This window comes from Gekko japonicus, unplaced genomic scaffold (genome assembly GCF_001447785.1).
Source record: "Gekko japonicus isolate JY-2015 unplaced genomic scaffold, Gekko_japonicus_V1.1 scaffold205, whole genome shotgun sequence".
NCBI lineage: Eukaryota > Metazoa > Chordata > Lepidosauria > Squamata > Gekkonidae > Gekko > Gekko japonicus.
In genome coordinates, this window is record NW_015175976.1 from 1,770,385 (window position 1) to 1,786,816 (window position 16,432).

General features: G+C 42.4%; 1 protein-coding gene across 1 annotated transcript in view; it reads right to left on the reverse strand.

The window, feature by feature from the left end:
* Window positions 1–16,432, reverse strand: part of LOC107122994 (paired box protein Pax-5) — a 299,963-nt gene that overhangs the window by 259,290 nt on the left and 24,241 nt on the right. The window contains exon 5 of the mRNA XM_015426146.1: window positions 13,160–13,288. Within this exon, the coding sequence (XP_015281632.1) occupies window positions 13,160–13,288 (129 nt within the window). The remainder of the gene's footprint in view (window positions 1–13,159; window positions 13,289–16,432) is intronic.

The window sequence follows — 16,432 nt, forward strand, 5'->3', positions numbered from 1 at the left end:
GCCCTCTCCTGACAAGGCAAGGCTCAGGGTGGTATCCAACATAATAGCATCATACAATCCATAAAAGCATGTAAAAACAATAAAATCAATAGTTACCTAAAAAGATGATGCTAAGAATTTCAGTACTGCCATTGCCTCTCAGGGAGACAGACAGTGGGGGTGCCAGAGGATGTCCTCAACCGAATGCCTGTCGGAACATCTCTGCTTTACGGGCCCTGCAGAACTGCATCAAGTCCCACAGGGCACGAATGTTATTAGGCAGAGAATCCTACAGGGCACGAATGTTATTCGGCAGAGAGTCCCACAGGGCACGAATGTTATTCAGCAGAGAGTCCCACAGGGCACGAATGTTATTCGGCAGAGAGTTCCACCAAGTTGGGGTCAGGGCATAAAACACCTTGGTTCTGGTTGAGGACAGCCAGACGATTTGATCTGCTGAGCACAACGCTCTTCTGGGGGCATATCAGGAGAGGTGGTCCCAAAGACACGTGGGTCCCAGACCATTAAGAGCCTTAAAGGTCAATACCAGAAACTTGAATCTGATCCGGTACTCCGCTGGAAGCCAGTGCAGCTCACACAGCACAGGATGAATATGTGCTGTACATGGGGTCCCTGTAAGGACCCACACCTCTGCATTCTGTACCAGCTGGAGTTTCTGGGTCAGCCTCAAGGGTAGGCTGACATAGAGCGAGTTACGGTAGTCTAATCTGGAGGTGGCTGTTGCATGGATTAGTGTGGCTAGGTCAGGACAAGATGAGATGTCTGAACTACTTTTCATATTTTCTAACCCACCTTGAGTCTCAGTGAGAATGGTGGGGTATAAATGAAGTGTTCATGCCAATGATAAAAATTATAGTCCTTTTTGCATAGATGACTGAACTATCGTCTGCTCCCATTTGTTCTGCAGCCAAAGTATGTCTACAATTTATATTGATTGCATAATATTTCTAATCCATAAGCACTGGTATAAACAGTGTTTTATTTTTACATTGTTTTAACCTGGGAGATATTTTAAAAATGGCATCCTTTCTTATAGCCTAAAATGGTACCTTTATATCACCTCTTAGGATTACCAACCTCCAGGTAAGGCCTGGATTTCTCCCAGAATTATACTTTTATCTCCATGAATTTTCAGAGGGTAGCTGTGTTGGTCTGCAATAGAACAATCCATTTAGAGTCCAGGAACACCAACAAGATTTTCGGGGTATAAGCTTTCAAGAGTCAGAGCTCCCTTTATCTGAGGAAGGGAGCTTTGACTCTTGAAGGCTTATACCCCAAAAATCTTATTAGTCTCTAAGGTGCTACTGGACTCTAATCGAATTCCTTTATCTCCAGACTACAGAGATCAGTTCGTCTGGAGGAAATGGCAGCTTTGGAGGACAGACTCAATGATGTCACATCCTTGCTCTCATCCCTCCCCAGGTTCTTCCTTCCTCAGTAACCACCCTCAAATCTCCAGGAATTTCCTATGTCAGAGTTGGCAACCTTGTACTTCATTCTGCTGTTCATGTGCATCAGGCCAATGTTTCAGCTGTCTTGCAAAGTAAAACATATGATCTGCCAAAGTTACACAAACCTGCTGCTTAATAAAAACAACAATACTTAGCAAAATGTGTCATGTTCTAGCTCACTAATCCCTGCAACTGGGCTGTAAGGCTTGTCTATAGAAGGTAGCCCAAAACTTCCTTACAAGTTCATGACTGAAATTACATTTGAACTGGTTACTTGCCAGTTCATTCTCTCTAAACATAATGATTGTGCACAAGGTTAGATGGTAATCCACATCTTCTCTTTGGATTTTTGGGGGGCATCAATTTCAGATTTTGGAAAGATACAAGAACACATTCATTACTTTCTCTAGCACAGGGGCCCAAGACCAGCTGACTCTGTGTTGCTTCCTGGTTCCTGTTTGTAACATTGCAGCTCCTTTTCCCCAGTCTCTCCTATTTCCTGCTTCAAGAGGAGAGAGAGAAAGCCTTCCTTCCATTGGCTGAGGGCTCCTCCCCCCTCTCCCTCCTCCTCTGGGAAGGGAGGGGGAGGAAGAAAGACATGGGGGAGAGATGGCATCTCATGGGACTTTTCAGAAGACATGGGAAGGAGCCAGCCAGCCAGCCAGAAAAAGAGAGAGAGTCCTATGTTTAGACCCAAAAATGTTTTATTCCAGGTATGGGGGGGAAGAGGCCTGTGTTTAGACCTAAAAATGTTTTATTCCAGATATGAGGAAAGAGTCCTGTGTTTCAGACCAAAAAAGTTTTATTCCAGGTATGAGAGAGAGACAGAGAGAGAGACCATCCCATGGCACTTGAAGAGATCCCCCTTTCCATTTCTAACAGATGGGGGGGAGAAACCTAACAGCACAGTTTGCATTCCTTATTAGTGAGGGGAGGAAGAGTACAGCAGCACCTTAATGACTAAAAAAAATTGTAACAGGGCATGAGCTTTCATGAATCACTGCTCACTTCCTCATATACAGCTGGAATGTGAGTCCATCTGTCCTTATAGCTTGGAGAGCGAAGTGATTTCAGATGCCAAAAGAGCAGGCATTGATAATGAGAGAAGAAACGTAGGAGTCTGCATTGTCTTGAGCTTCATGATCAGTTGCAATTCAGCTGTCTCTCTTTCTAATCTCCCTTTAAAATCCCTTTGTCAGAGAAATGCTATTCTTAGGTCAGCAGCTGAATGCCCTGGAAGGTTAAAATGTTCCCTCACTGGTTTTTGAATGTTGTAGTTTCTAATAGTGGTAGAAAGAATAAGAGTCGAGTAGCACCTTTAAAGACTAACAAAATTGTGGTAGGGTATGTGCTTTTGTGAGTCACTGGCTGCTCACTTCTTCAGACTTATTTCCATTTATTCTTAGCATCCTCCTGGACTGAATCCTCCTGTACCAAACTGTGACCTAGGTTTCCTGTCTCATTACCAATGCTGATATCTCCACGCCTCTGTATACCACACCGATGCTGATATCTCTACCCCTCTGCATATCACACCTAATCCAAGCACGCCTGCTATTGCCATTTGGCATCTTAAAATATCTTTATAAAGTTTATATCTTCAGTACCTTGTGCTACACTTTATGGCACACATGGCCTGGCCCGACAGAGTGATACTTAGATCTGGCCTTCGTAATAAATGAGTTTGACACCTCTGCCCTAGCATAACTATACAGAAATGTATTTTTAAGCAAATGCATACTTTGCATTTGCATCCTAACTGTATCAGATTATGTGCATCAGAACAAAGTTCAAGTCTAGGGGCACCTTGAAGACCAACAAAGTTTTATTCAAGGTATAATCTTTTGTGTGCACCCACACTTTTTCAGATACATTGAAATGGAAGTTACCAGTCCATACATATAGGTAGAGGGTAAGCAGCAAATTAGCATACAGCATAATAATGGTGTTTAACGGATGCAAGGACCAAACTGGAATACTAAGTTTAGTGTATATGGTCACCATTTGTTTGGGTTTATGTGCATTATTACGTGCATGTTATGTATGTAGGCGTGTGTGACCTTGCCAACAAACAAAGAATAAGTGTCCTGAAATAGTCACCCGCCCCCAACTCTTCCCCACACTGCGTTCAGTTTTCCACACCCTCTTCAAAATCAGGGATACTCTGTATGCTGGTATATTAGAAATATCCATCTAGACAGCTGTTATTTCTTTGGAGGAGGAGGAGGTATTTAAATCCAGCATGATTTCTTTTCAGGTAATGAAGTGGTGGGTGGCCAGCAAATGTATGCATCTTGCACAGTGCATCATTTATTATATATTGCATTAAGCTTTATTGCCCTTATTCTAATAGGATACACCACCACAGGGGGGGACGGGGGGTCACTGGAGCTAAGGGAATTATTTGCAAGGATTAGTCTATTCAGTCCCTTGTTCTGCCTCTAAATTGTCCATAAACAAACACACAACTTGCACAAATGTGTTCGTTGGATGAAATTATTTGGTTATTATACAGTAAAATGTTAAATCACTGTACACCAGTTGTGAATGGCCAGTACTACCTGGTTACATTCATTCAGCATGAACCAAACAGGCAGCTTCAATGAGCACCACCTATCTCAGGCTGTGTACCAGCAATTGATTTTTAGAGTCTTGAAAGCAGAAAAGCAGAGCTATCATTACCCATAATATAGACTGAGAATTCCCAAAATGTGCTGTGAGATAATTGCAATGAGAAATAAATAGTTTAATTAAGCATTAGAAAGCTCTTTGTCTAACCAAAACCCAAAAGAGGAATCTGCCCCGTGTATATCTTCATGATTTACTGCTCTGAGAGACAATAATATTCTCCCACATCTCTGCCTAGGAGAGTCATGGGACTCTTGATAGGGAGATACAGCAGCATCACTCACCCTCAGAGGCACCTTTATTTGGGTGGTGAGCTGAATGAGTCACTGCTCCAGGCATCTCCACATGAGCTACTGGTCCAGACTTGCTTCCTTCCAATCAGGAGCTGATCACGGATCAGAGACTCATGCTGAAACCTGCAAAATCTGTCTGAATGTGTGCAGAATGGTCCTCTTGTACCTCTTTCCAGTATTTGAAAAATGACATGCCCGACTTGAGCATGGCACATTAAATAGTCATCCATGTTAATCTTTGCTAATGTCCTTGAGGGGAAAAACAGAATCCATATACTGAGACATTTGATCTAGTTTCATTGCCCATAATTCATATTTCGTGAAATTTGTATTTTTTAGCACTCAGCCCCTAATTCTCTGATGGTTTCATGTTCATTGTGTTGCCTGCCTGATAGTTAGGACCAGGGGTCGTTTCGTAGAAAAAGAGCTAGGGGAACTCATTAGCATAACTCATTAGCATATGCCACACCCCCTGACATCAGGGGCCCGGGAGTGGACCTGCAAGGCCGGCGGGAGTGCGAGGAAGCCCCTCCAAGGCCCTCCCTGGCCCCAGGCAGGCAGGGGTGGGGAGAGGCGGGGAGGAAGCAACTTACCCTCCCTCTTCTCCTGCCTCCTGGCTGAATGAGGGCCGGAAGCAGGGCGGCCGGAAGCAGGGGTGGGGCTTCGTATTGTGCCCCGCCCCCCGCACCTTACCCGGGGGAACTGTGATCCCCCGCGATCCCCACCGAATCGACCTCTGGTTAGGGCACATTCTTTGTGTAATAGGAAGAGGAAGAGGAAGAAGAGATTGGATTTATACCCCACCCTTCACTACCTGAAAGAGTCTCAGAGTGGCTTACAATCTCCTTTTCCTTCTCCTCCCCACAACAGACACCGTGTGAGGTAGGTGAGGCTGAGAGAGCTCTCCCAAGAACTGCCCTTGAGAGAACATCTCTGAAAGAACTTGTGACTGACCTAAGGTCACACCAGCAGTTGCACAAGGAGGAGTCCGCACTCTTAATCACTACACCAAACTACACTGCTATTCATACATTCTAGAATATTACCAAATAATACACATAAGAAAGGCAGATTGAATTCAATAAATAAATAAATGTTTACAAAGCATTTACAACATCATAAAAGAGTAGAAGGGACATCGATGCCTTAGAGTTACCAGAGATGTTCCCTCTAAGTTGAGTTAGTGTGAGCTACCTCACAGTTTTTTAGCCTCCGGCTCACACATTTTTGTCTTAGCTCAGAAAGGATAGCTCCAAAGCAAACATTTATGCAGTAGCCAAGTCACTCGCTCACAACTTTAATGCCAGTAGCTCACAAAGCTGAATTTTTGCTCACAAGATTCCACAGCTTAGAGGGAAAATTGGTTACCAGGTGTCCTCTCTTTTTTTGGTATCTGTCCTCTTTTGAGGTCTTTTTAAAAAATTGATTAAAATGTCCTCTTTTGGATTGGAAGGTTAGGAAATATTCCTAAATAGCAATTATCACAGCTTAAAAAGTAGGGGTATTTAAAATGAGATTTGTCATAGTGATCACTTGTTCGAAGTAGTCAGTCAGGAAATATGTCCTCTTTATTACTTTTCAAAACATAGTAACCCTAATGTCTTGTACAAATCCCTTTTTAGAAAGATAAAAATTTTCAGTTAATTAATTTTAACAGGGAAAAGTTGGAAGAAATTTCAGGATTCTCCCCTACACACACACACACACAGAGTAATCATTGTGACATCTAAAAGAGGAACAAGAGAAACATTCAGCGTCTAACTGGGGGGTTGCCAGGGCTACTAGCATTCCTCTCAACAGAGGGAGCAGCAGCAGCAACTGGTGGAAGAAGAAGTACTTTCCCATTCACTAACCATTTATGGAAATCCCCTGTCCTGGTCTTCCATGAGAAAGGGACAGGAGATACAGTAGTGACTTGTGTTATTTCTCCATCAGGAAAAAAAAAATGGAGGGGCAGGGATCCTAGATAAGATGACAACAGCAAGAAAGATGCAATATCTGAAGAGCATGTTCTTCCTGTCACTTACTATTGTTTTTATTTCTTGGTATAAAACAAAATAATTCAAAATGAAACTCAAAATGGCTGCAATAACTGAGTGTTTGTGTCACCCCCTTCAAGGTACTGATTAGTCTGTACACCAGGGGTGGCCAAACTGTGGCTCAGGAGCCACATGCAGCTCTTTCACACATATTGTGTGGCTCCCGGCAGGGTGGCTGGGGAAGTGAAGGGGAGGCATGCCTGCCCGATCAGTATTCCCTTCCCCAGCCAGTGTTCCCCTCCCTGGGTAGGCTTGAGATGGGGGCAAGCAGAGAAAGAGAGCAACTTTAACTTTAAATGCGTTCTTAAAGATCCCACCACCACCACCCGGCTTGGAGAAAACATTTGTCTCTTTAAACCCCTTATCCAAGCCAATCCAGCTGGTGTGGGGGTCTTGGAAGATGCATTTAAAGTTAAAGTTGCCTTATTTGCACCTCTCCCTCCCTCCCCCCATCTATTTGCTTTCTTTCCACTTTCTTTCTTTCCACCTTTCTTTCTCTCTCTCTTTCTCCCCTCTCTCCCCATCTAAAGTTAAATATCATGATCTATACATGTTTTTACTCCTTTTGTTTTTATTTTTGGCAATATCATTTAATGTTAATAAAAAGAAGATTTGCATATTTTTCAATAAAAACATGTGGGTTATATTTATTCATTTCTTGTGGCTCTCAAACATCTGACGTTTATTCTGGTGTGGCTCTTACATTAAGCAAGTTTGGCCACCCACACTGTACACAAACATGTAGGTGTGTATATGTACATATATGCACATACATACATTCAATAATAGACAGATGGTGAGACATGAAATGCACTACTTAATAATATCAAGACAGGCTAGTTTCTGCTGGGGCCCTGCCTTTCCACTCAATATATATTTTCAAATGTATTTATAAACATAGTGCTTGTTATTACTGTATGCCTCAACCACTGAAATGTATTATTAATGCATCTGAGGGCTTGACACAACAATGGCCTTTTCCTAGACCTCTAATCAGGAATGCTCATTATGCATACACCCAGTGGATTGGATCCAGCTACAGCTCTTGTGCAAGCAGAAATGCACAAAAACAACCACGGTAGCACCTTAAGCTGAGGCAAACTTATTGTGTCCCACTTGCATTTGTGCTTGTGCAAGATCTCATGCAACCAATTGCTGGGCACTATAATATACAGAGAGGAAAATTATAAGTGTTGCACAAGAACTTCTGCAAGAGGAACTGCAGTAAGTCTGTTTATGTTTCCACTGGAGTATCCCTGGATCCGAACCTGTATGTATACTGAAAGAGCACTGCTTGTTGTACATGCAACAAATGTACACAGCTGCATTTAAAGCAAGTTCACAACCCATATGTACACAACAGCCCTTTTTCTAAAGGACTATGATAGCAACAGAATGCTGCATACACCATGTTACAGTTGTGGGCTCCCACATGGAGGTCCCCAATGGTGAAATCTATGAGATCATATATGTCCTTTGAGGTTAGTACATGTAACCCCTCTTGACTACTACAAACTTTTTTCTGCATTTGGTGCAGGAAACCTGTGTACAAAAACCTATTGTTGTTGTTATTATCATCATCATCATCATCATCATCATTATTATTATTATTATTATTAACACAGATTACATTCACTGGATCAGAATCCCACGTGACAAGTTTCACATTAATACTTAATGCCCAGACAAATATTTCATGCCCATTTTCAAGCTCGTGCATTGCACTGAGGCTCAAACAAAAGCTGAATGCCCCTGTATTCAAGTTCTCTAGCTTTCTCAGATGCATAACTCCCTTTCTGATACATGAGGTGGCAATCTTTTTCATGCCCTCCTTGTGAGCATCTTTGAGGCACCTGATTGGCTGCTATTGGGTGAAGAATGCATGGTTAGATAGAAAGTGGCTGAAATGGGCAAAGCAAAATAACACCAAGAGATTATTGGTACCAGTAATCGGTGTGGTTCTTCCAACAGCTTGGGCCACACACATCTCTGGGAAGTGTTTACATTCACTCTTCCACTCTAAAATATTGCTATACATTTTCAAAACTGGCAACGTGCAACATAATAATTTTTATATGACAGTAAACCTGAGGCCAGATTCATGTGCTTTAATGGACATAAAAATCCCAAGTAAACTATTTATGATATATTCCATTAATTTCTTAAAAATCAGTGTGGGTAATCATTGAGTAATCAGTAAAGATCTGGACAATTTCAATTGTTTCAAAACTGAATCCTTGGGGGAAAAAACGAGGTCAGCTTTCAATGAAATAAAGGCACTTTCCATGCTTATTTTGTTTTGTATTGAAGAAAGTAGAGCAATTATTATTTTTAATGAGATGAGGTTTTGCACTTTAAAATTTCCCCGGGACTTCGTTGCAACAAAGATGGGCTTAAAAACTATAAAATGAAATCATTACACATTTCCTGACAAACTGCTCAATATGCTTACTTAGCTCTGCGGGGGGATGGGAATTATATACAAGAAAATTACCAAAGTTTAAACAGGTTAATACATTCAAAAAGAACAGTGTAGTGAAAGCATAAAAGCAACTGCAATTTTTTTTTAAAAGGAAGGTGAATTCATCTCTATTTCAGCAGCTTTTGCTGTCTAGTTACTCTAGCATATTTTGTTTCTTATGTCAGCCTCCAGTAGTGTGTCCTTTAGCTATAAGTGAAAACAACCGATCCCCTACTAAGACGCATCTGTTCTGAGTTCATATTACAACTGGGGGGAAAATGACACTTTCAGCTGTATAAACCAATAAAGATTGTCTGATATAGTTTGCCCCTGTTGCTACCACGCATGCAGCCCACTGAGTTAAAGACTGGTGACATCTGCTAAAGAATGTCAAGGGTGAGGTGAACAGAAAAAGGTAATAAATCATACTGTGCCGTGGATACAGTTATACATTCGTAGGAAAAGAGCCAATTCCACACCTCTAGACCTATTCAGACAGCACTTGTGAGCATGTCACAATTACTGCTTAATTTTTTAATATATTGTTAGAGGTGAACTATAGATATTTCAACTATACCAAAAAAAGAGTTAAGGCTAACACACTTATCAAAAGTCAGAAAATGTTAACTCATGCCCCTTGTATCTATTACAAATGCCAAGATTGCCATGCACTTTCCACCAAAAGAATGCAATAACGTCCCATAAGTGATACCCCTCCTAATGGTAAAATTCATGTTTTTATACTTCTATAAGGCAAATCAAATGCTGCAGAGAGACATCTATAACTATTGGGGGAGTTGATATTGTAGGAATTCTAAATGACATTTCTGGATTTCTAAGTTTTATTTAGGGAAACCAAACAGAAAAACAAAAGATTTTGCAATTTTTGCAATATGCAACCATGCATGTGGAATGCCTTACTTATTTATTTATTTATTTTCTTAAATTTATATCCCGCCCTCCCCACACAGCAGGTTCAGGGAGAGTTCCAAACAGACTGATCTGCACACAGTGCAGATTTACAATTAAAATATGCTGTAAATATACAGATCCACGTTAAAACATGTTTTAATCAATTTGCTTTTTAAAGGCCGCTCTTGTGAACAGTAATCGCTAAGCAGATTTGTCCATACCGAATATAAACATATTAGCTATAATCTTTTAAAATCATATTTTAGTGAAGTTCAAAAAAATTAATTATCTAAAGATGGACTGCTTTGAATATTATGGAATACATAATTATTTGCCACACATTATTTCTACTGCTGTTCTCTAGATTGTTTTTTCCTGTATATGCCTCTTTTGGAGTTAACAGATTTTTTTAAAAAAAAACCCTGGTAATTGACATACTGCTATATCACCCCATCAATGTCAATTGCCAATTTTTTAAAAAAACTCAAAAAGCACCACCAGTGGCAGGGGGAGGAAATGACCACCACAAGGGCAGGGGAAATGGCTGTTGTGTGGGTGGGGCTGGAAAAATTTAGACCTTCCTGCCCACATGGCAGTCAGCACAGCTGTGCTCCAGGGTTTCCCAAAACATCACCACAAATTAGGTTTGGGGGAAATTACAGAAAACTCAAGGGAAACTTGAACAGTTAAGGCACAGAAGCACCATGATGCTGTGAGGAAGTAGGGAAAAAAAACATTTCCCAAAAGCATTCAACCCCGGGGCAAATCACTTGTGTGGAAATGCCCAGGCATAATTACTGGGACACTAAAATTGTATTTGGCATATGCAACACAATGGGCAAACCAACAATCTATGCTGTGTTTAAGAAGCTGCAATCCTCTGTGCTGTAGTTTGATTTCCATATGCACATGACCCTGTACCATTAACAGGTGAAACAGGGACTTTGGGCAGGTTCAGCTTGGGCTGCAAGGGTGAGAGAAGCAGTCATATGCTCAAATTGCTTCTTCTGCACCAACTGGTAAAAGAGCAAAAGCACCATTGCACTTGGTCGCCCTGACTATTGGGAAGTAAATTCCACTGGAATCAGTGGCCATTTTAGAAAACAGGCGACTATTTCTACCATGCACTCTTCTGGTGGCTTTGACCTAGATGACCCAGGCTAACCCAGTCTCATCAGATCTCTGAAGCTTAAACAGGGTTAACCCTGCTTAGTACTTGGTTTGGAGAATCACCAAGGAAGTCCAGGGTAGATACACAGAGGCAGACAATGGCAATGTTAATCTCTTGCCTTGAAAACCCTACAGAGTCACCGTTAAGTTGGCTGTGAGTTGACTGCACTTTCCACCACCACTCTATGAACATCATGGTAGGAACTGCTTTCTTATTTGCTGCTGGAGGTTCTTTAATGGAAGTATGTGCAAATTTATGTATTTATTTTAAATATTTATGTCCCTTCTTATCTCTTCTGACTCAAGGCAGCTATCAAAGCAGCAACAGCTGCAGGGACACAAAAACCCACAAAACATAATAAATACTAAGATTAATAATAATAATAAGATTTAAATTATGTAATGATAAGATTAAAATTACGTAATAAAATCAAAGACAATACAAATATTGTTTATAGTAGGGGGAAGGGAGGGAGTGTGGCATGGTACAGCCTGATCTTGTCAGGTCTCTGAAGCTAAACAAGGCCGGTATTTGGAAGGGGCACCAGCAAGAAAGACTCTGCAGAGGAAGACAATGGCAAACCACCTCTGAAATAATTTATATTTTAATAAATAAAACTTGTTACACTTTGTTCAAAAGAACCACCACCTTTCATATTTTCCTTTTTTACTCACTTTTATATTAAGACACCATTCAAAATAGCCTTTAAACAATGAACAAGTGTGCCTTTAATGCATAGCTCCATTGGTTACAATTTGTCCTCACTGCTTAACAGGGGCCTTCAAAGATTAACTGTCCAAAGTCAATTATCTTTAATCTACCAAGTAAGTCAATTAAAAGTTATACCCAAGCTCAAATTGATCCCACCTTTAAAGTGGTTTAATGGGGATTCAGAAGACAATTTAGAAGTTGTCAGAAAGAGATTTGCGCCAAGGTGTGTTCAAGTGTTGCTGATACTAATGAATTTGTGTTGAACCATCTAAAAATCTGATTCAAAACTAATGCAAGATTGCTTGATGAATGCTAAGCAAAGTTTTACATTTCCCCTCCTCCCCACCTGTTACAACACTATGAGAGCAATACCAGGACAGCCTATTCAGAATCCTACTGAAATCTATCCAATAGGTCATACTCCTGGGAAAGTGTTCTTAGAATGGCACAGTTTCTATATTTGGATAAAGTAAAGGTAAAGGTTCCCTTGCTCGAAAGCCAGTTGAATCCGACTCTAGGGTTGCGGTGCTCATCTCCATTTCAAAGCCGAAGAGCCAGCACTGTCCGAAGACGTTTCCGTGGTCATGTGACCGGCATGACTAAACACCAAGGTGCACGGAACGGTGTTACCTTCCCACCAAAGTGGTACCTATTTATCTACTTGCAATTTCTTGCTTTCGAACTGCTAGGTTGGCAGGAGCTGGAACTAGAGACGGGAGCTCACTCTGTCATGCAGCAACCCGGGTCTCGAACTGCTGAACTACCGACCTTCCACAGCCTGCAGTTCAGCGTCTTAACCACTTGAGCCACCGCAGCTCCATATTTGGATAGATTGCTTTAAATTGCTCAGAAAACTTTTTTCAAAAACGCCAGCTTTAAAAATGGATATGCGAATCAGCCCTCAGGCAAACTGGTCATGCGAGAAGAGTCAGAGCCACTGCCCAGTTCTCATATTAATGTGATGTAGTGACAGAGGTTTTTTACCATGTTGCCAATTCATGCTGTAATTGGTGTTGGTTGGAATGCCCAGAACTACATCTTTTTAGTTATGGGTGTTATATCACAAGCTCATCCTTTCCCACCCTCTCTCTACCCTATTTTCAAGTAAAATTTGAAATTTTATATTACCAAAGATTGGATTGTCAAAAACTATAGATAGCAAATTTAAAAATATCCTTTTTACAATCTCATTATTTTATTGAAAAACTGACTCATAGTTTTCCTGATCAGTCATTTGTACACTCATTTCAAATCCATCATATTTATTTATATGTGTGTTTGTATGTAGATATATTCACTTGGTTCTTTCCTATAAAAAACATATAATCAAAATGACTTACAAAAAATAAAATCTTGACCTCCTGGAAGTAGTTTTGCAATGGAACATATGTATTCAATATAAAGATTGATGATGCAATTCCATATAGTCCTTTCTTGACTATAATAAATAACAAGGAAAGAGAGGGGGGATGTACAATTTTGTTTTCCTTTACCTTCATCTCTTTTGCGTTTGTTGCTTTCAGCGCTGGGGGATGTAATTCCCAGAATTCCACTAATGGAATAGGAGGAACCTGCTGAGTCTGTGCTTACTGAGGACACTTGGGTCACGGAACCTGTGGAGGCTGTAATTAGAAGCAAATGAATCAGTGTGCAGACCAGCATTCATGAGGAGGTATGTGTATGATTCCTGCCATGACCGCCATCTTTGATTTCTATACTGAGGTACCCCTAGCCAGAATACCATCCGTTTCTGTGCTTCCTTTGTAATCTTGTGCTTGGCCGCCTGGATGCTTTTGGTAAACATTTGAATTTTCTGGCATGCTGTACCAAAGACTGGATTTGGCTGCAGTCACAGACACACACACACACACACAAATGGTTCTGTACAGTAGTACCTAAAATAACATCCCGTATTTTTCAAGCAGGGGAGAAACATTCTGCCCTTTTCTTCTTAAACCATATGCATCCCTTCTGACAAGAAAATAATTCTGGGAGTATTTATCTAATTCTTAGTCTATAGTATTTTTTTCCTAAGTATACTATATATGCAGTCCTTAAGCTATTATCACTCCTGTATTACAGATAATACAAAGAGACAGTTGCTTGCCCTAAGGCAGCCTAGCAATTTCATGACTGAGCTGAGATTTGGTCCAGGTTTACAGCTCATGCTAACCATTATGCTACCATAGTGCTACAGACACAGGGCCGGCCCAAGATTTTTTAGCATTCTAGGTGGGGCTACCTTCTGGCACCCCCCCGGCATGCCTAATTACAGGGTTGCCAACCTCCAGGTGGGGCCTGGAGAGAAGGAAGTCCCCGATTCGCTTCAGCCGGCGGTGGGGAATTTTTTACCTGGGACTGTTCTTACCTGGGTCCGGAGAGGCTGGGGGGTGGGGCAGGCATGCTCTCTGAGCGGCGCTGGGCTTCCCCTCCGCTCCACCTTCCCCGCCCCAAAAGCCACACCGGGGAAGCCACTGGCGGCCGGCAACAGGGTCGCCTCCACAGTGGGCAAAGGAGTGCTCCAGCCTCTCCCCAGGGCCCTGAAGGCGTCCTGGCTGCAGGAAATGAGGCCGGGGTACTCTGCGGGACCGTATCCTCCTCCTCCTTCCCCGACGGCTGGTCGGCAGGCCCGGGCAGCCACGTGCGCCGCTCCCTTCTCTTCTCCATTGCTCCCCGCCGCCCACCTGCCACTCGGCACTTGTGGGTGCCTCTGGGCCAGGGGGGGCAGAGGGAGGGAGAGGAGCCAAGCCCCCCACCCGCCTCCCTCCCAGGGGCTCCGCAATCACGTGCTCACGACTAGTGCGCACAATGCAGGGGGGCGGCTGCAACCCCAGCATGGGGAACCAGGCAGACCCACCGAATTGCGTTGACTCGATGGACCGTCCACTCAACGGCAGGAGGGGACATGTCGGTGTTGGGGGGACATCGGCTTGCAGAGCGGCGGGGACACTCCCAGATGTAGGAGGAGCCCTGCGGCGCTGGGGTGGAGGGGAGGCTGTGGTGAAAAAAAAAACCCGTACACGCACGTGCTGAGTCACGAAACTTGGAGCGTCCAAGTTGGAGGAAGGCAGCAGGCGGCTCAGCCAGGTAGAGGGTGGTGGGGCAGTGCAGCAGGCTGAGGGCGCAGGCCACGCACAGGGCGGGCCCTTCATGGCTGGAAGCAGCAATGCCGCGAGGGCTTTTGGCAGGGGGGAGATCGGCACCCCATTCACCACCAGGCACTCTAGGCAAATGCCTAGTTCGCCTAGCGGGTGAGCCGGCCCTGTACAGACATGGCTATTGCTATCCCACCCTTCCTCCAAGCAGCTCAAGAAATGTTATCCCATTTCATCTTAACAACTTCGAACTGATGTTGGTTAGGCTGGGGGGCAGAGTTTTGCCCAAAACCATACATTGAGGTTTCTACCTAAGCAGGGGTTTGAAACTGAGTCTCCTCTATCTGAAGTCAAACACTCCAGCCCCTGTATCACATTGCTTTCTTAGAAGGAATCACCAGAGACTTCTCATGAATGTACATGAACACACATGAAACTGCCTCATACTGAATCAGACCATCAGTCCATCAAGGTCAGTATTGTCTATGCAGACTGGTAGTGGTTCTCCAGGGTCTCAGGCAGAATCTGTTAACTGGACATGCTGGGGATTGAACCTGGGACCTTCTGCACACCAAGCAGATGCTCCGCCACTGAGCCACAGCCGCTCCCTACTGCTCAAGCATCCATTGGACTGGTGAAACAGCACTGATGATTATTGCAGCTTGAGCACTTTAGAGTCACTTTAGAGTCCTATATGCCTCAGCCCCAGCACAGTGGCCAATAGAATTAGGTAGCAGAGCTCACCCAAGTTGTCAGGCGCCTAAGGCAGAAAATGCAAACCATTTCCCTTCCAAGAGTTAAAGGATGATTGTACTTCAATCATATCAAAACTCTGCCTCTTGAGTCTGTCAAATGGTAAGGTGGGACCCATTCAATGCTCAAAGCTCTGCTGATGACACAGGGAATCCTAGCTTTGGAAAGAGATACTGCTACTGGATTCAATACACGAGCCAGATGTTTTGTTATGCTTCATTTTCTACTGGTTGGTTTACTTTTTCATATCAGTAACATTAGTTTTTGGTTTTGTAGGTGATGACCATCTTTATTTATGTACCTAGGAAGCTGCATTTTAGAAGCCTGCTATTCAACAGTATGGATCTGCCACATACAGAAACACACATTATAGTTTGTCTAAAGTCTACTTTGAGATGAAGTAGATTTAATTCCCTATCTGTTAATTCTCTAATTTTTAATTACTTTAAAGTGCAGCTGAAGATGGAAGGGGGTAACCACCCCAGAATGGAAAGATTGCTTACAATTCATTGATCTGGATTTAAACCAGTTGAGTACCTCCTAAAATCTATGGATTTATGCAAACTTTTAATCTAAGAACTTCATTCTAGTTGATCAGGCTGTTAATATTGAAAACATGGCTGCATTGCAGAAAAGGCGGTAATTTTGTTTTCAAAAAATGCAAATTAAATTTAGTGTATTAAATTTTAAAGGATGATGTGGAGGAAAAAAGATTACAATCTTCACAAAGAAGAAAAAAGGTAATTAAAAAAAAAACAGATCAAGGCAGTCATAACTCAGTTAAGCCAAAGTACTTTAATTCAAGATAGTTTCATCTCATTCTGTTCAACAGACCTGTATCAGCCTGAATAAATTATACAAGTGGTTTTTAGTTAACTGAGTTGTATTTAAGCCACCAGGCTGTGTTGCCCTGGTTAG